A 27,459-nucleotide genomic window follows, 5' to 3' on the forward strand; every position below is an offset into this window, starting at 1 on the left:
AGGTTTTGTGTGTGTGTGTGTGTGTGTGTGTGTGTGTGTAACAGCCCTGCCTGTCCTGGAACTCTGTTAGACCAGTCTGGTCTCAAACTGAGATCTGCCTGTCTCTGCTTTCTGAGTGCTGGGATTAAATAAAGGTGTGCAACACTGTGCCTGGCTGCTCTTGATACTTTTCAATGTGACTGTTTGGGTAATAGGATAAGGTCACATTGTAGTACACTGTGCCCTAAATCTTTGTAAGAACATTTATGCCTTTGTAAGGAGCTATCTGAGCCAGATGTAACAGCACAGGCCTGTAATTCTAGCACATTTTTGAGGAGCCTGAGGGAGAATTCTGACTTCAGGACTGGCCAACCTGGAAAACAACTACCTTCCCTGGGGGTTGGGGGAAATAAAAAAAAGTAATGGGGTAACTGACTGTGGTAGTGCACCCTCGTAAACTTGCAGGTGGTAACTGAGGGCAGGATGCTCAGGAGTTTGCCTGAGTTACAAAGAAAAGTGTATGTGTAGGGGCATAGGATTTGGACACAGGAGTAGACAGCAGTGTTAGATATGAATGGAGGGATTGTGTGATACTTTTAGAAGCTAAAGAACACCAAGGACTGAGGCTGGTAAACTCCAGAGGCTGGTAAGCTTGGTGCAAAGGCTCCCTCAGAACCTCAGAAGGAGCCCTTCCTGGTGTGAGGCTGCCAGCCACTGCAACCATGAGGGTTTAAGTTCTGGTTTAACCCAATCTGCAGAGTCCACCATTAGCATTCAGGGATGCAGGGGAAGCTGTTGAGTTGGGAACTACCTGTAGCTCCACAGCCAAGCTTCTGGGCTCCTCTGGCCCAGCTCTGTTCTTGCATTCCGTCTACCTGGTAGTCTCATACCCCCAAGCCAAGCATCGCCTGACACCACAGCTGAACCTGTTGTAAAAGCGAGACAGCTGGCAAAGAAGCTGCAGGAAGCTTTGTATGGGGTCCTTCCCTTTCTCCACCCATAATGGAAACCATCCCCCGACTCTTAGGAACAGACTGGATGGTATCTTCAACATGAGTCCATAGGCTGTCCAGAAAACAGAGGCAGTATGTGTGTGTGCTGGGTGAGTCCCATAAGACTAGTAGTGCTGATCTGTCTGTAGAGTTGAGATGTCAGTATGATGCACCCTAAAGGCAGTTCTTGGAATCTACTCTAGGAGAGGTGAGAGTGACACATTGGGAAATGGACAGGGCTGTGACCTCCTAAATGACAATGTATTGGTGCTCTTCAGATGGGGAGGGAGCTCAGCTCCCAGTAGGTAGACAGGTGATCCATCATCCTTCAAGCTTAGACCCTCTTGATGCCCTTGAGCTCACATCCACAGCTTTCTTCATGGACTCTCTCCTAGTCCTTCTGTCCTCTATAAGGCACCTTCTAGGTCCAGCTGTGGACAGGGAGTAGTAGCCAGGAAGGATCTGACCCCTTTGGCCGGACATAGTGACAGGTGTGCTGAAAGATGAGCCACTAAACATGATCCTGTGCTCAGGGAGCGCGGAGCAGCTCAGTTTCAGCCCCTCGCGTCTGCAAGCATGACTGCGTGGCTTTATATAGCCTCGCAAGCCCTTTATAAGCTGGAATCGAGGTTCTGTCGAGCAGGAAAGCTTACACAGATCTGGTCTGGTAGGGACACTTCTCACTCATACCCACAGAGATAGCCCACCTCAATCCCAGGATGCCCAGCCGAACGGTCCGCTATGCTCGCTACAGCCCCCGACAACGGAGGCGGCGGATGTTGGCCGATCGGAGCGTGCGCTTCCCTAATGATGTTCTCTTCTTGGACCACATCCGCCAAGGCGACCTGGAGCAGGTGGGACGCTTTATCAGGGCCCGGAAAGTCTCCCTAGACACTATCTATCCCTCAGGTGAGTAGATAACTGAGAGTCTGCTCTTCTGTCCATAAGGAGGCAGGGGAGATCCTGTTCTGAGGGTTACAGCTTTGACCCTGTGTTCCCACCCTGCCCAGGACTGGCTGCTCTGCATGAAGCTGTGCTCTCTGGAAACCTAGAGTGTGTGAAGTTGCTAGTCAAATACGGGGCTGACATTCACCAGCGGGATGAGACAGGCTGGACACCACTGCACATCGCTTGCAGTGATGGGTACCCTGACATAGCCAGGTGAGACTATGGAATGTGGTTCAGAGGTTTCATCCTAATCTCTCCAGGTGGACCCCCCAAAATATGGCTCTGAGGATGTAGGCAGCAACTCAGGGATTCTGGCAGTTTCTACCCGATTGCAACATTAGAGCAAGCCGGAAAATCTGGCCACAGCTTCCAAGGGGTCAGGTTTCTTCCTCCTCACTCTGCCTGGAAAAAACAAACAGGTGACCCCAATATTCTAGCCCTTTGGCCCCGGAGTGGGCTGAGTAGGCTTTAACCACCTGCCCTTCACACCTCAGGTATCTCATCTCTTTGGGGGCAGACAGAGATGCAGCCAATGATGATGGCGATCTGCCCTCTGACCTTATTGACCCGGACTTCAAAGACTTGGTGGAACTCTTCAAAGGAACCAGCATGGACTGAGCCAGGCGAGCCCTTTGGGGCTTGCGCCTCCTTGGGGAAGTGGCAAGCACCTTGCCCCAAGGACTAGAGTGCCCACTGGACATGCAGTGAGGCAGCCAGGCTGGTTAGGACTTGTGGGGCACGACCCTCTTGCCCCTATACCCATTTCTCTGGCCTGGCTTTTTCTCCAGGTTTGTTTGTTTTTTAATGGTGATACTTTTTACTTTTTCAATAAACGTAATTCCCAAGCTGTGATGATGGCTTGATTAGCGCAGTCCAGTACTAAACCATGGCCAGGTACGCGGGGGCTCGCTGGCAGCGCAGGGCCGGGGAAATGCGTGTCCGGGGCCGGTGCGCCGGTGTTCTTGTTCAGAGATGCCCCGCAACCCCTCCCTTCCCCCGACACCCACCCGTGTTTCCGGGACGACCTCGCGAGCCTCGGACCTCGCCGCACTCTGTTCGCCAGCGATCACGTGGCCCGCGCCGTTTGCGCCTGCGCGCCTCGTCACTTCCGGCCGGCCCACTGGAAGCGGCGGCGGCGGCAGCGGCGGCGGCGGCGGCGAGGAGGGCGAGGTGAGGAAGGCGCGGCGCGGGAGGCGCGGCGGGGCGGGGCGCTGCGGGCTCCGTGGGACCTTGGCCGCCCCGCCCCGTCCCGCCCTGGTGTCGCTGGGTCGCCTGGCCTGATGGGGGAGAGACAAGGCCGGTGTCGCCGCGGGGTGCGGACGTGGCGGCCCCCCCCCCCCCAACCCCCGGGAACCGACGCCCGCGGTCCCGGGGCATCCCCTGAGGGCGCTTCCTGCTTTTGAGCTGCGCAAGCCAACCTCCCCAAACCGCGCCGGTGTCCTTGCCGGCTACCTGCCCTGCCCACATCCCAGTTGTCCTGATGCAGTGGCTCTGCGCAAGCCCGGGGCCTGACTGTGGGCAAGCTGAACATGCTGGTGGCCGGAAGTATCGTACCCCTGTTGACAAAAGCAGCCCAGATCCTGGGGTGGTCGTCCGAAATAAAATGGTCTTCCCTCTGGACGCCATGTTTCAAACACAGGGCAGGCAAGCAAAGGCCCCCAGTGAGTTGAGATCAGCTGGTGGATTTCTGGGGAGTGTCCAGGACGTTTAGACAGCGATGTGACAGGAGTGCAACGAGAGCCAGGTCCTTCAGGAGAAGGGGTCTGGGTTTGGGTCCAGTTAGGGAATATCTAATAGTTTGCTAGTCCCGTTGAAGAATAGGATACACATTCTAGGTCCGATGACCTGCCACTGTCATCTGGAAGCAGGCCCGAGCTGTCACAGCACTGTGGCTCCTGCTTGGCTGGTTAGTCGCTATCTAAAAGCCTCACAATTTGAAGCAGGGAGTGGTGGCACACACCTGTCATGCCAACTCTTTGTGTGGTAGAATCAGAAGGATCAGGAATGTAAGACCAGCCAGGGCTACATGAGACCTTTTTTCTAAAAGGGGTGGGAAGAGGAAGGAAGGAAACAACATTTAGATAGTAGACGTTTCAGAAGAACAGAGTGACCAGCCATTGCACCATTGATTGTAGTGGGGGACCACTTGCATTGTCACTGTGGTGGGTAGCAAAGTGTGACCATCTAGCATCATGTGCCTGGCATATTGGATGTATTTAGAAGAGTTGATGTGGTCCTGGATCTGTCCCCCTACCCCGCCTTCCAAAGCCCTGGGTCCCATAGAAGTGGAGAGTTCTATACAGAATAAACCCATTCCGGATCTCTCCCAGTAGAGGGGCTGTGAGCAGACCCACACGGGTGTCACTGGGAAGCAGTATTTCAGAGAGTTTAGGAACCTGATGTAGGATGCAGACAGGAGCTGAGGCAAACTCAGAGACAATGAGCATCCAGCACCCTAGCCAGTTTCTGCAGCCTTGAAGGCCCTGAAGTGTGTCGGGGCTGGGAGTCATTCAGATCAACTCTCAGGTGACAGCTGCGACATCCTCTGCAATAGGACTGTGAGATGCCTTCTTCCTGGCCTGCTGTGATAGGACCATGAACAGTGTATAAAGTTCCCAGCACAGGGATTCCCTCTGTCCTCCCTTGCCAAGGCTCTGCAGTGGCCTTTGTGATTCTTGGTCCCTGGACATTTCTGGGTCTCCACCTCGTTTTAAGTATTAACTGATTCCACATTTTCTACCATATACTCAGTGGTTAGTTGTTAGTTTTTACTGGGATAATGTAGTATAAAATGTAGTATGGCTTTGTCATGTCCATTATCAAGTTGGCTGAAGAGCTGGAGGTCCTTCCTTTGAGGTATGGGCTTCATACAGCCATGCTTCAATCTTCATTGAAGCAGGACCTGGCAACTCTCTGGTGGTAGCCACTTCATATTCATATTCAAACTCTTGTCTGGAGGACACAGAGGAGATAGAGGACCTCTGGCCTGGAGGGGAAGTGGGCACCTGGACAGGTTAAAAAAAAATCTGTTAGATTTCAAAAGGCAGCTGTAGAGAGACTGAGGTGAAGAAAACCTTGGTCTGCCCCTAGGCAGGACCATGTTTACTAGTCTTCCCTGTGTGCAGAGGGCCAACATGCCTGCAGTGGGAGGTGGGATGTGGCTCTGTGTAGAGGCAGAAATGACTTCATAGTCTGCAAAGGAAGCTGGGAAGTGTAGTCTTTGAACAGGAAACTGTCAAGTTTACTGCTGACTATTATGGGGGCCTGATGATACTAGCTGGTGACACACAAGAAACACGAAACAAGAGCTCTATGACAGTGCACAGCTCAACTGGTTTCCACTGGAAGTGATGGAAACATGTCATGAAACTGTGTGTGTCTGCTGTGTAGTCAGTGGAAGCAGGGATGGACAGGGCCACAGCTAAAGGTATATTAATGGAGGGAGTCCTTCGCCCATGGATATGTCTCAGTCAGGGTTTCTATTCCTGCACAAACATCATGACCAAGAAGCAAGTTGGGGAGGAAAGGGTTTTATTCAGCTTACAATTCCATACTGCTGTTTATCACCAAGGAAGTCAGGACTGGAACTCAAACAGGTCAGGAAGCAGGAGCTGATGCAGAGGCCATGGAGTGATGTTCTTTACTGGCTTGCTTCCCCTGGCTTGCTCAGCCTGCTCTTTTATAGAACCAAGACTACCAGCCCAGAGATGGTCCCACCCACAAGGGACCTTTCCCCTTTGATCACTAATTGAGAAAATGCCTTACAGTTGAATCTCATGGAGGCATTTCCTCAACTGAAGCTCCTTTCTCTGTGATAACTCCAGCTGTGTCAAGTTGACACAAAACTAGCCAGTACACTGAGGGTCATCAGATCATTGTCATCGTTAGCTGTGTCTTAAGAGTTCACTAAGCTGTGCGGTGGTGGAACATGCCTTTAATCCCAGCACTTGGGAAGCAGAGGCAGGTGGATTTCTGAGTTCAAGACCAGCCTGGTCTACAGAGAGAGTTCCAGGACAGCCAGGGCTACACAGAGAAACCCTGTCTTGAAAAACCAAAAACAAAACTGCGCTCTCTCTCTCTCTCTCTCTCTCTCTCTCTCTCTCACACTCTCACACACACACACATATACACAGAGCCTTAACTTAGCTACTCAGTAGGGTGATGGAGGGTTGCAAGTCCAAGGCCGCCTTAGTCAACAGGAAGTTCAAAGGCAACCTGGGTATCAGACCTTATCTGAAAAGTAAAGGGTGAGATTATACTTCAGGTAGTACATTTGCCTAGCATGCATGAGGCCCTAGATTTATGGGGGAAAAAAGTCCTGCCTAGGTTTTGATGTTAGTGACTGTTTGGACTATTTCAAAGATACAGGTAAAAGGTATTGTAGAGTTGTGCCAGGCATGGTAGTGCATACCTGTAATCCCAGCACTTGAGGGGGAGAGGGAGAGTAGGGGATGCCACATTGCAAAATCAGGAGGATCAAGGGTTCATGGCTGGCCTTGACTACAGAGTGATTTTTTTTGAGGCTAGCTTGGGCTTCCTATTTTTAAACACAAACTGCAAAAAGACCCAAAAACATTGTGGAGTTGATGAGACGTATTACATATGACTGGAGTGTTTGGAAGACACTTGTAACAGAAAGAGAGAAAAGCAAAGCAAGGACATGCAGGGTCAGAGGGAGTCTTCTCTGACCTCTGCTCCTGCTGTCATCCTGGAGGGTCCCTCAGGTGACAGAGGCCTGCGCACATAAAGCCTTTTGAAGTTGGACTCTCCCTGGCTGCTCACTGAAAACAATGCCCTCTTCTCTGGGTGACTTTTGTTAGACCACCACCCCTTTCCTTGGGCTGCTGAGCAATAGTCTGTGATCTCTTTGGTAAGGTTCTGCCATTTTTCTTAGCCGATTACACCTGCTTTGGTCCTGGACCCCAGTACACCCAACCTTTTTAGGGACCCAGTTCATCTGGTATCATACTGCTACTTTCCTTGCCAGTAAACACCTCAGGTTTCTCTCTGCCTCACCAAACATAAAGCCTGCTGCCAACTGGGCTGGTGCCAGCAAAGGCACCCAGGCAGAGGGCATGGGATGTATGTGCAAGCCAGGAGACCATTGGAGGATATGGCCACCATAGTCTGAGCTGCTTGGGTAGGAGAGGCACCAGAGAAGGGAGGTGTAGGGGGCAGGAGCACCAAACAAGCATCTATGAATCTAGGACAGAAAAGGGTATCTGCGAGGTCCTAAAGCAGCGGGGGCCCTGGAAGCTAAGGTAGGAACTAGCCCATGAGCACTGTCGCTCTGCCCTGACCTGTAACTGGAGCATCCCCATTTTGTATCACTACCATTATCACACCTCAGAGGGCTTTCCGTGTGCTTTGACGTCCTGAGCTGACAGCTTTGGGAAAGACTAAGAGAGAGTGAGGCTTAGGAGCCAGGTTTGGGGAGGGGCACAGGGTTCTAGAGCTCTTACAGGAGCTGGCTTGATAGGTTTGAGGTATTCATCTGTCTGAATAGTTAATATAATAGATCACTGACCAGAGAAGAGCCTTTGAGAAAGCCTGAGGTGGCATACTTGGGACTGTCTGGGTCTCCATTGTCTTCAGCATCTGGGGTTGTCCCATCTGGACCAAGGCCAGGCATAGGACCAATCTTGTATGACTGGTTTTCTCATCTTAGCTGGTTAATAATGAGATTCTGACCCTAAAATTAGATACTCCAGGCACTTAGGGCAGTAAAAGACCCCTGGCCTATAAATAGGTTGTACCCCAGAGTTCTGGTCGCTAGGTCAGCTCTGCTCCCTTCTTCCTCCTGGTCTGGTGTGTTCTTGATTCTGCAGGGTTCCTGTGAGATCAGGAAACTAAGTCGTTTGTCGAATGTCGCTGAGCTTCCGGATAGATGGTTTTCTCACCATGGAGTTCCCATGGGTGTCTAGGAGGCTGAGTTGTAGGCTTTGGAGAAGCATGCACAGTCCAGTAGTGCTCTGGAGCGGAGCTGGGGTCTGCTGTGCTCTACTCTGTATGGGATAGGCAGACTGAAGACAAGAGTGGGTTAGAGATGTGGCTGAACACATGGCCCCAGTGGCTAAGTTACGCAGCGTCTGGCCCTGGGGTCCTGAGTGACACTGACACCCCATAGCCTGTCAGGATTGCTTGGAGCCCACTGGCCTCTCAAGTCTTGGGCCCAGTCTGAGGATCCCCAGTAGACTCAAGACCACAGAGTTTGTTCCTTCCTCTGCAGAAAGGGCGACAGCTCCAGTGCCTTGGGTTTCTGTTTTGTAGGCCGCAGGACCAGCAGCCAAGCACTAGGACTGGACATCCCAGCAATGACCAGGTGGGTCTCAGGTGTGTGTGGGAGCTGGGACCCCAGCTCTCCTGTGACTCCCTCCTCACACATGACCCTTTCCCCAGCTCTCCTGTCTCCAGAGTTGTCTACAACGGCAAGAGGAATAGCAGTCCCCGCTCTCCCACCAATAGCAGTGAGATCTTCACACCGGCACACGAAGAGAATGTGCGCTTCATTTATGAAGGTTGGTGTGCTCGGTGTCTGTGCTCTACTGCCTGCCTTGGGTGAATGCCCCACCACCCTTCCACTCTTTTTTTTTTTTTTTTTTTTTTTTTTGGTTTTTTGAGACAGGGTTTCTCTGTATAGCCTTGGCTGTCCTGGAACTCACTTTGTAGACCAGGCTGGCCTCGAACTCAGAAATCCGCCTGCCTCTGCCTCCCGAGTGCTGGGATTAAAGGTGTGCGCCACCACGCCCGGCTACCCTTCCACTCTTTAGACCCTCAGTGAGGAGGGGACCATACTTCAGCGGCCTTAAACTCTAGAACCAGCAAGACTGGTGGTAGAGGGACATTGGGGTGACAACACAAGAAGAAGGCATGGGGAGTGGGTGGAAGCCCAGAAAAGGCAGGATCTGGGAGACGGTCTTCAGGCCTGGAGGCTTCCTGGGGGAGGAGGTAACTGTGAACATAGTTTCACTAAAGTGGACAGAGGTCATACGGTTAGAATTGAACAAATGTGCTGGGAGGTAGGGTGGGTAAGAGAGGTGGGAACGGGTGGCACTATTGCACAGAGGGGACTGGCCTCTGAGCAAGGGCAGGAGGAGTTGACACAGGAGGGAGGACAGTTTGAGCCTCTCCAAGACACCCTCAGGTAGCCGGGTGTGGTCAGGAGGCAGAGGCAAGGGGATCTCTGAGAATTCAAGATCTCAGACAAGACTGTCACACAGAGAAACCCTGTCTCTAAAACCAAACCAAAACAAGCTCTCATCTAATAGAGGGAGACTGGTAGGAGCAGGGGCTACATGACCTGGAACGAGAGCAGAATGCTCTGTTGGCTTGAGTACTGCTGAGCGCTGAACCTGTTGTCTGCTGCAGCCTGGCAGGGTGTTGAGCGAGACCTGCGTAGCCAGCTGTCCAGTGGTGAGCGGTGCCTAGTGGAGGAGTATGTGGAGAAAGTCCCCAACCCCAGCCTGAAGAGTGAGTAGGGCCGACCTGGAGGAGCTGACCCGGCTTCTGCTGAATGCCTGCACTGTGTCCTTTCCAAGGCACCTGGGTTTGGGAACCTCTAGTAGTGGGAAGCGGATGGGGGTCCTCTTCCCAGCACCAACCAGACTGTCCACCAACAGCCTTCAAGCCCATCGACCTGAGTGACCTGAAGCGCCGGAACACGCAGGATGCCAAGAAGTCCTAGAGTGCCTGCCACCCTCCCCTGGCCTCCAGAAGATCAGGGTGCACTTGATGGTGGTTTCCTGTTTTCCTGTGGCGCTGCTCCTGGGGGGGAAGAGTGTGCTCTAGCAGGCCGTGATCCCAGAGCCAGCAGGATTGATGACCAGGGCCCTTCCTTTCCTCTCCAGGGTCTCAAGTTGCCCCTGTCACTGGGGGAACAGGGGCCTGGCTGTATCCGCCCCTGTCCTTTTCCCCTGGCCAGCTGCATCTTGGGTAGCACCTGGCCCGACCTATCCAGCCCTCTCTGCTGTTACCTGCCATGCCTTGCCCCTCTCCTTCCTGGCTACTTAAGGTCAGGAAGGAAAAAGGGGACCTCTGTTTCTTCGGCTGTTGGAACCTTGAAATGACCAGACAGTAGGACATGTGCAGTCCCACCTGCATCCAGTGTGGCTCTCTCCATGGAGACTTGCTCTTCTTCTGCCCTGGACATGTGGGGAGCTCCCGTTTCCACCCCCACTGTCCATCATGACCCTTCCTTGCCCCACTTTCAGAGTCAAATCAGCTCTGAGCCTAGGACAGTGCTGGCTCTCAGAGGGCAACCAGGTCTTGTGTCCTGGTACCTGTGACACTGTTGTGGTCACAGCAGTGCCCTTGGAAAGGGCATTAAGGCTGACCCTGAAGGAGTGGTGCTGCCAGGCCTGTCCTGGCTTTCTGGGGTGTGCTGGGAGGATTACCAAGGCCCCCTTTTTTTATGCCCTCTTGAATCCAAGTGTCTGTAGCTTTGGAGACTGAGGGTCTGTGAATAAAGGCGGTGGCACTGGAAGTGGCTCCATGGCAGTCTGTCAGGCCCTACCCTGAAGCCCGCAGAGCTGCTTCGCAGGTCTGTAAGCCCCGGCCGCCAGAGTAGTCTGCTGGGTAGTAAAGTTACATTGCCCACGTGGAGCTTTGGAAGGCATTAGCACTCTTCAGCCATGCTATGGACTCTGAGGAGCACTGTTGGCTCCTTGGCTGCCCAGGCCTGGGCTGCTGGGCCCAAGAGAGACCTGGTCGCATTTGACCTTCAATCATGGAAACAGCCCTGGAATGCTCCTGTTCCTGAGAAGATGCCAAAATGGAATTTATTTCAGGAACATGCTTTCCCAGAAGAGTATTCCAGGGCTCAAATGGCCCCCAGAGGCATCTCCAGGGTGTGGGCCGGGCAGGCAAGTCTCCCCAGGGAGGCGCAGGCAAGACAGGGCAGTGAGAAATAGCTGTTATAGGTGCCAAGCCACCCCTCACCCCCCATGTCTCAGCATTGTTAGTTCCCTGGGGCCTGTTAGGCTGTTTGAAGACACCTAAGCTGTGGGTGTCCTAAGCTGTGGGTTACCCAGTCGACTCCCCATTGTCAGGACTGGAAGGGGCATAGGGGCTACCAGGACATGGGGGGTGGTCACACTGCCCAGAATACCAGTGCATCCATCCATTGAGGGAGCAAGTAAGGTCCTAACCTGAGGCCGTGCTGCCTCCTGGTGGTGCTGATTTCATCCCTGCTGTCCTACAACACAGGGGGCTTCCTGACCCCTCGGGGAGTAGTGAGTGTACATTGGTTGAGCTTGTGCCACACACATGACCGTCAGCAACATTGTCATGCCCCAACCTCTTAAATTGATTAGTGCTAGCTTCCTGTGGTATTTCCCTGGCAAGGTGCCTGCTGCCAATAGTCAGTCATGGATTCACTTGACAAGGTTAGCCCCATAGAGTGACCTCAGTGCCAGACAGCACACGTACCTAACTGCCACTGAAATGTAAGCCTGACCAGTGTCTTCCTCTTAGATGATATTAATTTTAACGTGTGTGTGTGTGTATCAAAACAAAGTCTCACTAAGTAGCTCTGGCTAGCCTGAAACTCACTGTATTGCTGTGTAGACCAGCCCTTGAAGCTGCAGAAATCCCCCTGCCTTTGCTTACCTGGTGCTGGGACTCAAGGGGTGTGACACGACACCCAGCTAACTATGTGTATGTATGTGTGAGAGTGTCTGTAGAGCCAACAGAGGACTGGAGTTACAAACAATTGTGAGCTGACCAGTGTGGATGGCAGGAGATAAATCCCAGACCTTCCAAGGGTACCAAGTACTCTTAACCACAGAGCTGTTTCGAGCCCAGCAGTGGCTTTGCTTTGGTTTCCTTGAGATGGGATCTCAAGGTGGCCTCACCCTTGTTGTGTGGCTGAGGGTGACCTTGAATTTCTCACCCCCTTGCCTCCAACTTTGTAAATTTAGGTGTCACCATATCCAGTTTGTAGTGCTAAAGATCCTGCTGGGCAGGTGCGCCATCATCTGAGCTACGATCCAGCCCTCACTTTTCTCTTCCTGTAATCTTGGTTACATCAGAATAGGACAGTGACATGGTGGTGTTTGAGTTCACAGTCAGAAGTGACCATATCCTCCTGCCCCTTGGAATTACTAATTTCTCCTTCCCTTTTCCTTTTCTGTGTGTGTGTGTGTGTGTGTGTGTGTGTGTGTGTGAGTAACAGTTTGAGAAGCACCTGCTCCCTTGAGACAGGTCTTTGGTTAGGGTAGACTGGCCAGGCAGCCCCAGGGATCCTCCTGTTTTCCCAGCGCTGGAAGTGCTCTTGCATCCTTGCATGTACCCAGCATGCATCCTGCCCTTTGCGTGGTCCAGGGGATTAAACACAGCTTCACCCGTGGTAGGCAGGCATCCTATCACTGCTCTGTGTCCTCTGCCCTTTAGGGTTTGTTGCTGGTGCTTGTTTGCTTGAGATGGGGTCTCTCTGCGTAGCCCTGCTGTCCTCAAAGTCACAGAAACCCTGCCTCTGCCTCCTAAATTCTGGGATTAAAGGTGTGCACCGTGACTACAGCAGGTCCCTTTAGCCCAGGCTAGTCTTTGACTTGCTGTATTCTGTAGTTACAGGCGTGAGTTTCTCCTGCCTTCACCTGGCAAGTACTGGAATGACCACATCTGGTTGTGTTTGCCTCATTTCCTGTATACTAATCCTAGAGCCTAAGCCCCACCCACCTGTGCATTTTCACCCTCTCCAGGAGACTCTGGAGCTTGTGGCCCAAGGTCCCCTCCTCTAGTCCACAGCTCAACTCTCCCAAGTCTGACCCTCAGTGGTCAGTGTCTTTTGTTGTTTTGTTTTTGTGTCCTTGGTCTCCACCGTCATTTAGTAGTAGGAATTTCTACACACCAGACTCGAGGGAAACACGTGCAAGTGATCTTCCTCCTAGCACAGCTCCATCATTCACATCCCTCTGGAACGTTGAGCATTTATATACCTGCCCCACCTGTCAGCATACACAGCAGGGTCACACCTCCTTCACAGTCACACTCCTGTGTCCCTCCCTCCAAGTTACCTGTGCACACTCATACACTGTGCTGGTAGCACCCGCTATTCCTCTGGGGAGAAGGGGACTGATAGGCAGGACTGAAGGAGGGGACAGTACCATGGAGGAGGGAAAGGGTCTAGAAATAAAAAGGATGCTGCATGCCTGGGGTGAGCTAGAGACTCCCCCCACCACTGTGGAGCTGTCTGTCATAGTTCATATTCATTGGCTAGGTGAACCTACCTGGCTCCCACCTCTTTCCCTGCCTGAACCAGCCTGCACCAGTTCCCTTGGGGACAGAGATGGGGACAGGGTGAAGGAGGACAAGGGCAGAAAGACTCAGGATGGGGAGGGCTGTCAGGAGGCCCCAAGTGAGCTGCAACCCCCAAGGCAGTCACCAACCCTGAGCTCAGCTGGCGTGAAGGAGAATGTATGTACTCTGGTGCTGGCTTGGAGTGGCTTTGTGCCCACAGCAGGCACCTAGGTGTCCAAGGCTCAGAGTAGAATCAGGATCTGGGGCCTGGCACGTGGAGGTCTGGGATGATCTGCCTAAGGCTGCAAAGTCAAGAACCATGGTCTCCAGCAGATGCAGCCAACTTTGCAGGCTTCCAGCCCTTTTCTTTCCCGGCAGTCCTAGTAATCCAGACAGCCATGGGGCATCAGGGTTACGCCCACGGTGCTCCTCACGTCCCTCCCTGCTACCCACAGGCATTGGGAGGGCGGCAGGCTAAGGCCCCTTCAGGCCCCAGTGGTTGGCCTGGCAGGTGAGTCATTCTGTTTACCTTTCCCAAGTGGCCTCCTGTCCCTTCATTTGCTTCAATTAGCCTGGCTCTGCCTGAGCAGCTACAGCCCACGTGGCCTGATGTTGGCTGTGTGCACCCTTCCCCCAGGGTCCTGTACCGTTTCCTATCAGCAACTGGAACAGAGGTAGGTAGCTGGTTGACTCTCCCCACCCCCACCCTATCTCCACACTCTGCTAGGCAGGCGTCACAGCAACAGTCAAAGGGACCACCCTAGAGGTTGGCCACAGCCCTTCGTGTGTCCCATTCTGGACTTGTCTTTGCTCAGTAAGGCTCTGGCTTACATGGCTGAGTCGAGAGCCTGTATTAGGCAGACTTCCTCGAGGAACAGCTTAGGTTCAGGGTGATCCTGGAGGAAGTGGGCTCCTACCCCAGAGCACCACGTTAGAGACAGTTCTTTCCTGGGTTGCACTAGCACTCCACCTGCTGAGTGTGGTGTTCATCCCCGGCCTCCCAAACCCTGTCCCTGGGGGCTTCAAGCCTGCTGTCCACAAGCTGTGCAGCAGCTCCCACTTGAGCTTTTTACTGAAGGACATATCTGGGTACAGGGACCATGTCAGGACACATGGGAACACTCAGAGTTCATAGATAACATGGCTTCTCCATCATATCCAACCCCTACTCTGTCACTGTGGCCTGTGCCAGGCTAGGACAGGTTAGGGGAGTGTGCACAGTACAAGCTGCTGTCTTGCTGCTTTGTCTCTTCATCCTCGGCCGGGCATCCAGTTCTGGGTTGTCCTCTGAGGCCCTTTCTGAATGCAGCCTGGCTAGGCTCCAGTGGAGATTCAGGTGGGGCTGTCAGCCAACCTTGGGAGACTACTGGCCAGTGAGGTCTCCATAGAGGGCTCACATCCAGTCCCACTGCTGCTGCCTGCACTCATAAGCTGAAGTTTCTCACAGGGATCACCATGACAAGGCCCTGCTGGGGCCGTGTGGCTGCCATGGCTGCTGGCCAACCTTTCCTCCTGAAGAGCTTTGCCTTCTTGCCATTGCCTCCAACGCCGCATTAGCTCTGCCTGCACCTAGAGGAGCCAGGGGTAGGGCTACTCTGCCAACCCACCTCATTAGGATCTTGTCTGGGCCTCTGTGAGGTGCCCAGCCTCAATCTAAGCAGACCCAGAGCAAGGCAAGTTTCACCTTGGGTTCAGCAGGGCCATTTGTCACCAGGAAAGGCAAGGACCACCTCATACACTGAACTCCCTGAGGACCTAGGGGGACCTGACATCCAACACATGCAACCTTAATAATGGGGATGAAGGTATGGTCATACCAGGGCAAGGCCACCCTCAGGGCCAGCTCTGATTGTGTTCCCAGCTTCACCTACCTCCTTGTTGAGGAAACAGTAGAGAACGGCCACCAGCAGACCCTGGAGAAAGAGAGTGGTCAAGGACAGCACTCTGGGTCCCAGGGGTGGGGTATGATGGAGACTTACCTGGAAGGAGCTGAGAAACAGGTCAAAAAAGAGCTTGGTGGAGCGCAGGGTGCCTTGGGCATGCTCATCAGTCACAAAGGCAAAGACCACCTCGTGGACCCCCAGCAGAGGGATAAGGGTCAGCGTGGACCTGGCCAGCCTGCAGGGGCAGAGCTTGAGAACCCTTTCCCCCACAAAGGCATTGACCCCCAACCCTGTCCCTCTCCAGTCTGGGCCCAGGCCCTTGCCCTTGCCCTTGCCCACCGAAACTTATAGTCAGCGTAGTGCATCTGATGGGCACGCAGCTTGGCCACAAGAAGGTGAATGATGTGGACAAAGATGAAAAAATTGATCTGTGTGAGAAAGGCAAACATCGAGGGCAGAGCCTGAGAACTTCCTGTGTCCTACATGGCCCTTCTATGCCCCTGATACAGGTGAGGCTGCTGCCAGGTGAGTCCTGGACACATGGCCCAGGGACTGGCAGGCATTCAGCCAAGGATGGGCAGCCTGACCCACAGCCCAGCATGTACATCCTCCTGAGTGAGTGCTGAATTGCCCACCCTCCATCCTCTTAGCCTCAGAAGGCTGAGGAAGGAAGGGCCTGGGAGAGCCAGGCCAGTGGTGGCCCTTTCCCTGCTGATGGCAACGGGGGCCTTGTTTCCTCACCAGTAAGGCCAGGAAGACAGGAATACGCAGGATCCACCAGAATCCCATGTTGTCATTGCTGGTCCAGCACCTGCAGGGACCAGTTGCTCCCTTACTGGGTGGGATGCCACTCTCCAGCCCCTGCCCCTCCCCGGCCCCCAGGGTCACTTTACAAAGGCAGCACCAACTGCTCCAGTCCACTGTACTAGCTCATACTCACTGGACATTCTCAAACCGACACTTGACCACCACCCAGGGGATGACAAACAGCAGGGGCGCACCTGTGGGAAGCAGCAGCTGTGGTCCCACGGCCCTGGCTAGCTTCCTTCCCCACTGCCCCCAAGAGCCTACTCACCCCAGCCAATGCCCAGGTAGAGGGAAAAGAAGCTCCTCTCAGAGAAGGTGGCAAGGCTCAGCAGGCTGTACAGGTACACGCCCTCTACCAGCAACCAGCAATAGTTGGCTATGATGCCATACTGCATGATCACTGTGGCCACTCTGCAGCCTGCCATCGCCTGAGCAAGGTGAAGTGTGAGTGGAGTCCATGACACCCTGTCACCCTACACAGGCTGGGGAGCAGTCCGATCTGGGCTCACCCCGTCACTGAGCCAGACGCTCACACTGAGGTCATCGCCAATCTTCTGGCTGTAGCGTGTCTTCAACAGCCAATCGATGACCAACACAGAGCCGGCCTTGAGCACGAAGGATGCAAACAGGTTCCCATGGATGTAGTTTCGGGTGCAGTGCAGCTTCCTATGTGACAGCATATCAGCACCACTCCTGCCCTGTCCCTCTGCCCCCTCACCACACTGGGTATTAGCTAGGAGCCACACCAATGTACCTGAGGCCCAGCAGGATGACCAGCGCAAGGAGCAAGGCCCCCAGGGACAGACTGTAGCCCACGGTGTACATCACCTGCTGGCTGCTATACATCTTGGCCACCCCCTTCTGCAAACCAGAGGCCGAGTGGGGCTGGGCAGTGCCGTATCCCCTGGCCCCACACAGCCCCGCTGTGACACCACCCCATACCCTCCAGAGCTGACCTGGACCTCGATCTCTTCATCATCCAACTGACATTGGGAGGCGTTGCGCCATGGCTGCCCCCGTGGCCCTCGAACCCACTGCCCATCGGGCCCACACCTCTTGAACACTAGGCGGTGCTGCACTGGGACATGGGTGCAAGCTCTGGTCAGCCCACTCCTAGGCTCCACCCCCTCAGCCTCCCAGGCCTTCCACAGTTACCTTTGTGATACCAAGGTAGGTACCAGGGGCAGGAAATGTTGGCAGTGGTGTTGGGAGGGGTGTCAGGCCAGCAGGAGTACTTGTCGAAGGTTCTGTTACAGACCAGCTCTGTGAAGGTGCAGGAGGATGGAGGAGGGACCAGAAGTCCCCTGAGACTGAAGTCCCCTGAGCATCACCATCACTACACGGAGCCTGCATCTAAAGGGGCTGCCTCCCTGATATGGGCCACAAGGGGCATCCCCTGGCCAGTGATCTTGCCGTCTAGACGCCATGACTACCTCCCTCTCCAGCCCAGCAACATTTGTGTTTGCCCAAGGCACCTCTCCTTCAAGACCACATCCTATCTCAAATGTGCACCAAACCCATTTTGGGTCTTTCCTCTCTGTCTTTTTTATTTTTATTTTTAAATTGTAACAAATTTTTACATTTATTTATTTGTTTGTTCGTTCATTTGTTTAGTATGTGTATGTGTGTGTGTGTGTGTATGTGTGTGCACATGTGCATGCACTCTGAATCATACATGTATGTACACTAGCATATAGAATCATAGGGCACCTTACAGGAATCATTTCTGTGTTTTCCCTGTGTGAGTCCCGGAGCCAGGGCCTGTATCTGCCGAGCCATCTCACTGTATCTCACTGGCGGCCCCAGCCTGGGGATGCATTTCTTTGCAGTTGCATCTCCAGCTTGGTTGGCATCCTTTCCTGGCCCAGCCATAGCTCCTGCATCCTTCTCCCTCTCTCCCTCCCAGGCGCTTGTCATCTCCCTCAACTGAGCGATAATAAGGACCCAATCTCTCTTGGCACCCATCCTGTCCCTGCTCACTGTCTGCCCAGTGTGAGCGATGACAGCAGAGGAGACATCAGATGGCTGGGGATGAGGGCGTCCCACAGCAGGGAGGACAGCAGGGACAACTACATGTCACCATGTCTGGAGGTCAGTCGCCTGGCCTGGAACTGGGGCAGTGGCTGGGCATTATAAAGCCGTCCTTACAGTACACTCCCACAAGGTCTCCTACTGCACATCCAGGCAGGGCTACAGGACACAGGAGTCTGTGTGTGTGTGTGTGTGTGTGTGTGTGTGTGTGTGACTTACCAGTAGGTGGGGGCAGCAGGCTTAGGTTGTGGTGGCATTGGTCACTATAGAGCTTCCACTTCTCAAACAAAAAGTCCATTACCTGGGCAGAGGGTGCCTCTGGCTGGGAAACAGGTAGACAAGGGACCAGGGAGCTGTCAGCACTTGTGTAAAGAGCAGGCAACCCTCCATGCAGGGAGTGGGGTGCACAGCACTCACCACACATGACAGCACCAACAGCAGCAGCAGCAGGTGGGGACAGTGGAGCTGGGTGAGGGGCATGCCTCTGGGTAGCCACACCCCACATCTGGCAGAGGTTGCACGCCTGGGTCCTCAGAGCGTGTGCACCTCTCCTCAGGCTGCAGAGGACCAGAACAGTGGAGTCTGGAGAAAATCTACACAGCATCCTGTTCCCCAAAACCAAGCCTCCGAGCCCAAGGCCTCATGACAGCCGAGCTTCGGGGAGGAGACAAGTGAGTGGCTCACAGTGCCTATTCAGAGACAGGTGACTATGGGCAACTGTTTTCCCACTACATGGAGATGGCCGACTGAAAGCAATCACCTCCCTATCTGGTCACACAAATCTCTCAGAATGGCACCAACAACTCAGCTATGATGTCCTAGCCTAGACATCTCCACCTATTCTTAGCCCGTGGGAAAGCTAACTAGCTAGGCAACCTGCCCTGGGATAGAGAGAGTAAGGGTGTGGTACCCAGGTGCATCGCCACTTGGCCCTCATTCCAGGTCAGTTCCGAGCCAGGGCCCAGATGAGGGACACCTCTGCCTGATGTTTTCGGTTAAGACATAGGATCATCACTGGTGACAGATCCTAGTCACCAGCCCCTCGCTGCACCAGCACCCTTTTTGGCTCTTATGATGGTTTATATGTTCTTGGCCGAGGAAGTGTCACCATTAGGAGGTATGGCCTTGTTGGAATAGGCGTGCCGTGCATGTGGGCTTTAATACTCTTGGCCTAGCAGCTTGGAAGCCATTCTTCCACTAGCTGCGTTCAGAACAAGAGATGGAACTCTCAGCAACTCCTGCAACATGCCTGCCTGGATGCTGCCATGTTCTTGCCTTGATGATAATGGACTGAACCTCTGAACCTTTAAGCCAGCCCCAATTAAATGTCATCCTTATAAGAGCTGCCTTGGCCACGGTGTCTGTTCACAGCAGTAAAACCCTAACTAAGACAGCTCTGATGGATTCACATGCCAGAAAAGCAAAGAGCTTCTTGGGACATCTAAGAAGTCAAACTATGAGCTCCTAGGGCCTCTGTCCTGTGTACCCACAAACAGAATATACAAGATAGAGCCGGGTATAGTGGCACATACCTATAGTCCTACCATTCAGGAGGTGGAAGCAAGTGTACTACCCAAAGTTCAGTGCCAGCCAGGAGGACTACATACAAAGACCCCCTGGGGTGAGGGGAGAGAGGGTGGGGATGAGAGAGAAGAACCCCACTGGGGAAAAGTGGACCCCTGGCTTTCAGCCAGCTGTGATAAGCCCAGCTGAGTTCTAGGAACAGCAGCTTGGTAGGGCTCCCCTTCTGACCTCCTGCACTTAGGCTCCCTTCAGTCACATCTGGCTCACAACCTACTGAGGGACTCCTGAGCCAAGCCCTTGGTCAACAGGGTCTGGCCAGAGGCAAGATCCAGGATTTCAGGTCTCTGAACCTCAGGGCAAAACACCCTCAGAGTAGAGGGTTCCTGCTGGGGACAAGGCAGCAGACAGGTTGAGGAGGTGACGGTGGTTCAAGTGTCCCTACCTCTGGGGTCACCAAGTGGCATGACTTTTCTGATTTGCATCAAACTGTCCCGGATTACTAGTGGGCTGGGTATGGAGAAGCCAAAAGCCAGAAGCTGGCTCTTCGCACACTATGCCTGGCCTCCACCAGAGCTACTGGGGTCTCCTAGAGGCCTGAAAGAGGAAGGGTGGAGGCGGGAAGGCTTCAGGGCAGTGTGAAGGTGATAAGGGATGGCCAGTGTGGGTAGATGGGGAGCAGAGATACAGGGAAGGTGCATGGTGGGGAAGGATGTGGTCCAAGATCCTGCAAGGATGAAGATCAAGACAGTTGGGGAGGATGGTCCTTAGAGTCCAGCTGCCCAGCCTGAAAATGTAAATGTTCAATGACTGCTAGGTGGTGGCACACACCTTTAATCCCAGATTTGGGAGACAGGCAGGAGGATCTCTGAGTTTGAGACTAGCCTGGTCTACATAGTGAGGTCAGGGATACCCAGGGCTATAAGAAGAAACCCTGTCACAAAACAAAACAAATAAACAAACAAAAGAAAAGAAAAAAGAAAAGTCCAAAAATAAATAAACAACAAAGAGTAACAAAGGTGAGACCAAGAACCCTTGAGGGTTTCCTTCCACACACAGTTTAGCACTGAGACCACAGTGGGTAGGCTCAAAACCACTCAGGGCTGGATTCCTAAGGGTTCAGTAACCTCTAACCTTGTCTCTCAAACAAAAGTGGCAGAAAAGGTGGGTGAGTGTTCTATTCCTGTGGATGGAATAACGATGGGGGGATTTCTAACCAGTGAGCATCAGGGAGCTGAGGCTGACTTTCAGCCCCATGAAATTGAGACTCTGGAGTCTCTGCAGAAAACATCTGGACTTTAATGAAATCCGGTTAAGAGAGCAGAGATGTATGAAGAGCAACATGGCACCCTTTCCCTTCCCCTGAAGGAGAGCGGCTGTGTCCTCAATAGGATAGGACTGCAATCTCTATACCTGCGCAGTGTGCCTCCTGTCCCCACGGTGGGCAAATACTGACATCCAGACAGAGCCTATCAGCTCTGATAAATACTCAGGGTGACAGGCAGCCAGGTGTGGACGCCGCACTCTCGCACCTGTGACCTGAGCTGCAGTTCTGGTCCTTTTTCCACCTTATTACCCTCCCTGGCAGGGAACAGATGGGCATAAGGGACAGTAGACCAGGGACCCTACCCTCTTCCTGTCTTGAACTAGGCTGCTGAAATCTCACTCTCAGTGAGACCCAACTGTAGGTGAAATACGGAAGATGCAAGTCTGAACCCCTAAGATGTTTGCCTGTCTTGTCTTTAGATCAATCCCCCTTCTTCACATCACATATCTGGCACACCAGTCACTTGGACTGGCATTGTCCCATGCCACCACCGCTTCCAGCAAGCTCCAACAGGACAAAGGACACGTGGGTGTTTGCAGTGTGGTTACCGATTTTCTCTGCAGGTGGCCGAGGGTGTTAGATGGATGGCCCAGTGGCCAAAGGGAGGCATCGAGGGGAGGGGGGGGGGGAAATCCTCTTGATTCCTTAGAAGCCAAAGTAGCAACGTTTTTGATCTTAGGAATCCCCAGAGATATCAACTGGAAGGGTGTTTTTGTCAAAACAGAGAAACTAGAACAGGTCATAGTCCTATGGCAGGGACAGGATCAGGGGCCACAGGCTGTGACAAAGCCTAGTTCCCCTAAAAAGGGGCCGAGATACCCACGGGCTCGGGTGAGCTCAGATTCCCCCTTCTATGTCTCCAAGACAGAAGAACAGCAAAATATGCCTGGTCGACCGTCGGAGGATGGGAGAGCTAAGAGGTAAGGGATCAGTTGGTTCGTGACAGAGAACTTTGCGGGTCTGAAGTGGGAAGGTGGTCTCTGAGGAGCCGGGAGCCGAACAAGGGCAATGACCTGAGCTTGCAGGGGAAAAAGCCCTTAGTGCACGGTGCCTACACATCTAGCCCTCAAGACTGAGACACTGCTAGGAAGTTCTGGAGATCAGGGACACATAGGAAAGGGAAGCAAATCCATCCGAAGGGGTTGAGCGAGCCTTTAGAGTGTGAGAGGCTGGAAGCTGGGGTGTATTGGGCGTTCAATGGGGCAGCAGGATCCACGTCTGTACCCAACCTCTCCCACCTTCCTGGATTGGGCTCCCAGAAAGTAGAAAGGAGAAGTTCAGACCCCCTAACCTGCAGGAGACGGTAGAGAATCAGGTGGCCCTAACCGTGACAGTAGGACACATTTCCCGGTTTGAAAAAGGTGTTAGACCGGGACGAGAACCGCGACTCCCAAAACCCCAGGGACAGCTGGCTTATGTCCAGGCCCGAGGGCCAGCTCCCCGCTCCCCTCTTCTGCGCGCCCAGGTCACGCTCGTGCTCCATCACCCCACAGACAGCCTGAGACCCTCCCCTCAGGGCCCGACCCTAGTGCTCACTGTGCTCAGTCGCCGGGGCTAGGGCTGCGCTCCTCGCGGTCCTCGAGCGTACTCGGATCTGGGCGCCGGCGACTGCTCGCCTCCGCCGCGCTGTGATGGGGTCGGCGCCAGCTCCGCGCCAGCCGCTCGCAAACTTTCCAGCGGCGACGCTGGGCGGCGGCGAAGGGGGAGGGGTGGGGGCGGGAGCGGCCCGCGGGGGAGGGGGAGAGATGAGGGTCCGCGCCCGCGCCTTAGTGCAGCGGACCTGCAGCGAGCTCTCAGACCCTCTCGGTGTAACCCCGAGTATCTCTCCTGGGCTGAGCTTGCCTGGCAGGTCTGCATCCCGCGTACTCCCTTCCCCTCCTCTCTGGCACACAGGAGCAGGCCCTGACCCGGATTCGACCCTACAGGTCCCTTCCGAGAACCCTCACCAGGTGTACCATAACCCTGAGGATCCAACCTTGCGCACCCTGGACTTCAGAGACCCTCCACGGGTGAATCCTGACCTGGCAGGTGCGAGTCCTGATGGGTCTGAGTTCTCCAAGGGAACAATAAGTGACTTAGCGCGCCCCTTTCTCTTTCAATGTCCACTGTCCTGGGGTCTCATCATTGCGTTCAGGTTTGCAGTCTTGATTTTCTAGAAGGACTAAGTCCCTTACTTAACCACATCTGGCTCCTGGCTGGAAGGTTGCAGCTGCCACACATGCACCGTGGGTGGGAGAGGTCAGGATACATGGGCCGCTCTGCAGATTTCAGACAAGGTGATAGGCTAAGAGTGCCTCTTAAACCCTTTCCAGGATACATGCCCTGTGGGCCTCAGGGACTCCTGGCCAATAAGCCCTTAAGCAACACCACTCATTTGACAATCCACTAACTTCCATATTCTCAGTAGGCACAGCCCTTTCCTAGATACCTCCTTTTCTGGAGTCAAACGTTCTGAGCCACAAGCCTGCCTTTCGCTCCTAGACTCAGCCCTGGAGAGGACGTTCTCCACTGACCCCTCCCCACCCCACCCCTGTGAGCCCTTGAGCCACCTTTTGTTGCCTCATCTCCCCTCCTGCCCAGTAACCTCGGGATCAGAAACTCCCTTGGGTGTTTTTGGGCTTCCACTTCTCTGGCTTCTTCACATCCTGTAACGCCGAGGGTCATGTTGCTTTCTAGAAAGTTCTCCCTGTAACTGTGGCTTTCAGAATGGGTACCCACAACCTCCCTCCCCATTTCCAGCCCCCAGACCAGTCCTCTGCGGCCCAAATCTCCTATGTCTGTGTCCTCTCCTCCACCTCATACCTGCAGATCATCTAGTAAAGAGCCGAGGCCCCTCTAGGGAATCCAGTCCAGCACTAGTGTCTCTCTCATCTGGAACACATCTGGTTTCTTCTCTGTCACCCACCGCCCTTCCTCAGAACTCCCATGGGCCTTGGGTCAGTTCCTTGTTCAGTTGTCCTTCTCCAGGACTCCATGTCTATTTAGGGGACATTGGATCTTGTGCCCCAACCTGTGGGTCCCCTCACCAGTGAGCTGGCCCACCCTCCAGTGGTTAGTAGGCAGACCCTGCTTTGTACATGTCTATAAGGTCCACAGGAAGACCCTGCCAGGATTTGGGGACAGGGATACTCCCGGGGGCTCTGTCTTCTGTGCCCCTATCTTCGGAAGAGTCCACCAGAAATCCTGACAGGGAGCTGCCCTTTTCTGTTTTGATCCAGGCAATGGCCAGAAGGCAAAGGTTAGAAGGCAAAGATCTGTTTGTTTCCGCTGCCCTGTGGGGGCCGCTTGTGCAAGGCTGAGGGGTAGATACAGCCCCTCCTTCATCCAGTTCCTGTTCCACCTCCCCGGTGTTCCACAGCAAAGGTCTGTCCCTCTGTGACCTGGTAATGAGATTTAGGGACGATGGGTGCCAGGAACTACACCAGTGTGGCCCTGGGCTGGAGGTGCTCGGCCTACGGTGGCTAGGGGCAGAGTGGGAGCAGGCACTGGTCTGCAGTTGCCTCTGTCTAGGTTCTGTGGCTCGGCTGGGCTTCCTGCACCTCAAGGTGAGTCTTCCCTGGAGGATGGAGGTCTTTCCTTTCATAAGGACCTTACCCCCGACCTTGTTTTCTTGTGGACAGACTGGGGAGAGGGCGGCAGAACGAGGAAGCTTTGAGAGCATGGGAGAGTAACACAGAGCTGGGCGCAACGTGACTGGCCCCTGGTGGGCTCTCTGCTTACCTCCCTAAAGCCTCTGCTCACACCTCATCAGGTTCCTGGACCTGTTGGTGATCCCTCGGCGACTCTGCCATCTGAGATCCAGTCTGGGGGCTGGGGAAAGGCTCAGTGATTAAGAGTGCTTTCTATGTGCGTATGGAGCCCTAAGTTTGGATCCCTGCACGCACACCAAAAAGCAGGCAAATGTGCTTGCTGCCAAGCTGGAGGACCTGAGTTTGATCCTTGGAACCCTCACGGTGGAAGAAGAGAGTTGACTACTGGAGTTGTCCACTATAGAAGGCACAGATCACACCCCAACACATACATAACACACATACAATAAAGAAATAGAAGTCAAGTTCTTAAATTAAATAGGAATTTAATTTTAGCATAAGCATGGACGGAGTCTATGGGAGCACAGACTCCTCAGTCTAACCCTAACCCTATCCCTAACCCTAACCCTACCCTCATATGCCTTTAGGAAGCTTCCTATTAGGTTGATGTACCAGAGGTCCCTGGGCTGAATAAAATGCTTCTGCCTCTTGACCGTTTATCTCTGAGTTCTTCATATCAAAAGACATAAACAGAGTGGAGCTGAGAGTGAAGGGGGAGGGGCCTTCCCACGTGCAGCCAGCCAGTGTCTGTGGGCCTGAGGACCCAATGGCGCCTGTTGTCCACCACATTAAGGGTTCTTTGGAAGAGGGACCTCCCAGGAAGTACAGCACTTTGTGTTCCAGGACAGCTACAGATTTGGTCAGAAAACACGAGATGTGGCAACGCAGGGAAAGAGGTAAAGACGGTAACGCAGGGGCTACCCTGACACAGCAGATTTGCAGTATTGTCTTCCAGAGAGTTCTCTTTCTCTGCCTCCCTCCTTCTCAGCATCTCATACCATAAGCCAGCCTTGAACTGTCCATGTGGGTGAGATGACTTTGAACTACTGATCTTCCCACTAGCACTTGCTGATTGCTGGATTCCAGGCATTTGTGTCCCCCCCCCCCCACGTGTCTGGATTCCTTTCCCAGTTCTGTGTTTTCTGTCCTGCTGGCGTGGAATCCAGGGCTTGGTGCATAGAGGTAGTTGCCTCATCACTGGGCTGTCATCTAGGTCTCCTTATTGTAGTAGCTTAATACTTTCAGTTTTTTTTTTTTATGACAAGATCTTCTGTAGCTCAGGCTGATCTCAGAAGTCCACTGTAGCTAAAGACTTCTCCTCCAGCCTCCCTTTGTAGCTAAGGATAGCCTAGTACTATGAAGTTCAGGCTGCCCCCAAATTCAGTCTTCCAAATGCCTGAACTATAGATATGAATCACTAAGACTGTCTACATTAGTGCTTCGGTAAATATATATATTTATGTGCATATGGGTACATGAAGAAGCTGGACAAAGACATTGGATTCCCTGGAGTTGGAGTTACTGCAGACTGTGAGCCTCCTGGCAATGGAAACCAAACTTTGGACCTCTGAAAAATCAGGAAGTGGTCTTAATGGCTGATGTGCATCACAGGCTGGGAACCAATGTCCAAGACTATGTGGACCGTCTCAAAACACCTATGTACTTATAATGACAGCAAGCAAACGCAGGCATGAGCCAGTGGCTCACATGCTGGGCAAATGCTCTCCCCGGCTTGTTTTTGGAAACAAGTTTCATTAAGTTATCCAGCCTGACATTGAACTCATTCTGTAGGTCTTTAATTAATAAGGATACTTTAAATTACATTTCTGTTTGTTTGTTTGTTTGTTTGTTTTATGTGTGAGATAGTGATAGCCTAGCAGGTAAAATCACACACTATCTATTGAGAACCTGAGTTGTGTCCCCAGATCCCGCAGGGCAGAAGGAGAGAGGTAGGTAACTGTCACAGTTGGCCTCCGACTCACATGTAGGTGCTCCATGGTGTGAACGCATCCACACTCACACAAACACACTAAAATAGGTTTATCAAGTGGTATGAATCTTTCACTATAAACATGTTTTTATTCTTTTCAGTGACTCCACCCCTGTAAATGTAACTTTTATTCACCTGATGTTTCTGTCTCCTGGGAGGTTTACTGCCTCAGTCGCTGACTTAGGCCCAGAGCTGAAAGCTTTTTGTCTAGGCCTAGAACGTTCTCAGCTTCCGAGACTTGCTGCTGGGTAAGTTCACTCTAGTTCTTTCTGAACTCTGGCTGGCTGGTCAACTCGGCTGTCCTGGCTCAAACTCCTCTCCACATTGACTGATTCAATCTGGCTTCTCTCTCTTGGTCTCTCCTGAATTGCTCTGCTTTGCCTCAAACTAACTCTAGCAATCTTTTCTAATCTTCTGGCTTCTCCTTCTCTGGGTCATTCTGTGGCTCCTTGTGTCTAGCCTGTTCTCTCTGTAACCTGTCTCTGTACACTGCTGGGGGGTCAGGGTGGGGGACTGTCTCCTCTTTCCCTTTCTCTCTCACTGTTCTCTCTTAAGTAGCTTTCTCTTCCTCTCCTTTCTCATGAGAGTTGGGCATGTCCTATTCTGTTAAACCTTTTTCTGATTCGTCACTTTGTCTGCCACTCAATTAGACATCATTTGCAAACATGGGTGCTTCCTTCTACAGACTTTTCCATCATTGTTTGGGATTAAATGTGTGTACTAAAAGCATGTCTGTATTCCAGCCAGAGGGATTAAAGGTGTGTGCTGCCTAGGGCTGAAAAGTTTTTTTGTTTTTGTTTTTGTTTTTCCCAGTATGCAATCTCAGGGTTAACGCAGTGATCAAATACCAAATACAACCCCATTTTTTTTTTTTTTTTTTGAGACAGAGTTTCTCTGTATAGCCCTGGCTATCCTGGAACTCACTCTGTAGACCAGGCTGGCTTCAAACTCAGAAATCTGCCTGCCTCTGCCTCCCAAGTGCTGAGATTAAAGGCGTACGCCACCATGCCCGGCTGGGCAAACCCCATTTTTGAGACAAGGTTTTATGTAGCCAGGGTTGGACTACTATGTCTGGTGTGGTGGTTTGGATGGCATGTGCCCCATAATCTTGGGAAAATACACTTGATGGTGCTGTCTGAGGGGTATAGGAGGTGTG

The 27,459-nt window shown here is 53.0% G+C and overlaps 4 protein-coding genes and 1 pseudogene across 14 annotated transcripts; 3 read left to right on the top strand and 2 right to left on the bottom strand.

Annotated features, from left to right (window-relative positions):
- The first annotated feature begins 1,690 nt into the window (after positions 1 to 1,690).
- Positions 1,691 to 2,537, top strand: Ppp1r27 (protein phosphatase 1 regulatory subunit 27). The gene is made up of 3 exons (XM_021178439.2): positions 1,691 to 1,880; positions 1,982 to 2,132; positions 2,414 to 2,537. The coding sequence occupies exons 1-3, from the start codon at positions 1,691 to 1,693 to the stop codon at positions 2,535 to 2,537; spliced, it is 465 nt and encodes a 154-aa protein (XP_021034098.1).
- Positions 1,822 to 4,045, bottom strand: LOC147001359 (uncharacterized; annotated as a pseudogene).
- Mcrip1 (MAPK regulated corepressor interacting protein 1) lies at positions 3,030 to 9,902 on the top strand. The gene is made up of 5 exons (XM_021176820.2): positions 3,030 to 3,089; positions 8,190 to 8,241; positions 8,319 to 8,437; positions 9,288 to 9,389; positions 9,539 to 9,902. Exons 2-5 carry the CDS (start codon positions 8,234 to 8,236, stop codon positions 9,601 to 9,603), a joined length of 294 nt encoding a protein of 97 aa, XP_021032479.1. The 5' UTR covers positions 3,030 to 3,089; positions 8,190 to 8,233; the 3' UTR covers positions 9,604 to 9,902.
- Positions 9,903 to 10,670: 768 nt separating this feature from the next.
- Positions 10,671 to 23,540, bottom strand: Gcgr (glucagon receptor). Of its 7 annotated transcripts, none has more exons than XM_021178507.3 (16): positions 22,745 to 23,182; positions 22,260 to 22,408; positions 18,293 to 18,432; positions 18,095 to 18,197; positions 17,000 to 17,107; positions 16,801 to 16,922; positions 16,599 to 16,705; positions 16,354 to 16,510; positions 16,113 to 16,272; positions 15,978 to 16,038; positions 15,779 to 15,848; positions 15,377 to 15,465; positions 15,134 to 15,272; positions 15,026 to 15,067; positions 13,684 to 13,817; positions 10,671 to 13,534 (listed from the first exon to the last, which is right to left on the bottom strand). In XM_021178507.3, the coding sequence occupies exons 3-15, from the start codon at positions 18,353 to 18,355 to the stop codon at positions 13,722 to 13,724; spliced, it is 1,317 nt and encodes a 438-aa protein (XP_021034166.1). In that variant the 5' UTR covers positions 18,356 to 18,432; positions 22,260 to 22,408; positions 22,745 to 23,182; the 3' UTR covers positions 10,671 to 13,534; positions 13,684 to 13,721. The 7 variants fall into 7 exon arrangements, with proteins under 7 accessions (XP_021034166.1, XP_029339287.1, XP_021034163.1 ...); XM_021178504.3 differs by lacking the exons at positions 10,671 to 13,534; positions 13,684 to 13,817 and adding exons at positions 14,209 to 14,723; positions 23,526 to 23,540 and having other exon boundaries at positions 22,745 to 22,981; XM_021178503.3 differs by lacking the exons at positions 10,671 to 13,534; positions 13,684 to 13,817 and adding an exon at positions 14,209 to 14,723 and having other exon boundaries at positions 22,745 to 22,981; positions 23,152 to 23,219.
- On the top strand, positions 21,121 to 27,159 carry LOC110306346 (uncharacterized). 5 transcript variants are annotated; one of them, XM_021178508.2, is made up of 5 exons: positions 21,121 to 21,286; positions 21,588 to 21,643; positions 22,617 to 22,751; positions 23,942 to 24,086; positions 24,475 to 24,965. In XM_021178508.2, the coding sequence occupies exons 2-5, from the start codon at positions 21,628 to 21,630 to the stop codon at positions 24,554 to 24,556; spliced, it is 378 nt and encodes a 125-aa protein (XP_021034167.2). In that variant the 5' UTR covers positions 21,121 to 21,286; positions 21,588 to 21,627; the 3' UTR covers positions 24,557 to 24,965. The 5 variants fall into 5 exon arrangements, 2 of the variants coding, with proteins under 2 accessions (XP_021034167.2, XP_029339288.1); XR_015044905.1 differs by lacking the exon at positions 24,475 to 24,965 and adding an exon at positions 26,405 to 27,159 and having other exon boundaries at positions 21,121 to 21,643; positions 23,942 to 24,268; XR_002379257.2 differs by having other exon boundaries at positions 21,121 to 21,643; positions 23,942 to 24,268.
- The last annotated feature ends 300 nt before the right edge of the window (positions 27,160 to 27,459 follow it).

This window comes from Mus caroli, unplaced genomic scaffold (assembly GCF_978045245.1).
Source record: "Mus caroli unplaced genomic scaffold, Mus_caroli_1 scaffold_13, whole genome shotgun sequence".
NCBI lineage: Eukaryota > Metazoa > Chordata > Mammalia > Rodentia > Muridae > Mus > Mus caroli.

Coding starts and splice junctions, on each gene's coding strand:
- LOC110306346 (XM_029483428.2), top strand. CDS start 21,577: ATGTCTCCAAGACAGAAGAACAGCAAAATATGCCTGGTCGACCGTCGG. Junction 22,752..23,941: donor GGTGAATCCTGACCTGGCAG/GTGCGAGTCCTG, acceptor GTTTTGATCCAG/GCAATGGCCAGAAGGCAAAG. Junction 24,087..24,474: donor CCCGGTGTTCCACAGCAAAG/GTCTGTCCCTCT, acceptor ACACCTCATCAG/GTTCCTGGACCTGTTGGTGA.
- Mcrip1 (XM_021176820.2), top strand. Junction 8,438..9,287: donor TGTGCGCTTCATTTATGAAG/GTTGGTGTGCTC, acceptor TGTCTGCTGCAG/CCTGGCAGGGTGTTGAGCGA. Junction 9,390..9,538: donor CCCCAACCCCAGCCTGAAGA/GTGAGTAGGGCC, acceptor GTCCACCAACAG/CCTTCAAGCCCATCGACCTG.
- Ppp1r27 (XM_021178439.2), top strand. CDS start 1,691: ATGCCCAGCCGAACGGTCCGCTATGCTCGCTACAGCCCCCGACAACGG. Junction 1,881..1,981: donor AGACACTATCTATCCCTCAG/GTGAGTAGATAA, acceptor CACCCTGCCCAG/GACTGGCTGCTCTGCATGAA. Junction 2,133..2,413: donor GGGTACCCTGACATAGCCAG/GTGAGACTATGG, acceptor TTCACACCTCAG/GTATCTCATCTCTTTGGGGG.
- Gcgr (XM_021178504.3), bottom strand. CDS start 18,355: ATGCCCCTCACCCAGCTCCACTGTCCCCACCTGCTGCTGCTGCTGTTG. Junction 16,511..16,598: donor GTCATCCTGCTGGGCCTCAG/GTACATTGGTGT, acceptor GCTGTCACATAG/GAAGCTGCACTGCACCCGAA. Junction 15,273..15,376: donor TACGCTGACTATAAGTTTCG/GTGGGCAAGGGC, acceptor CTGCCCCTGCAG/GCTGGCCAGGTCCACGCTGA.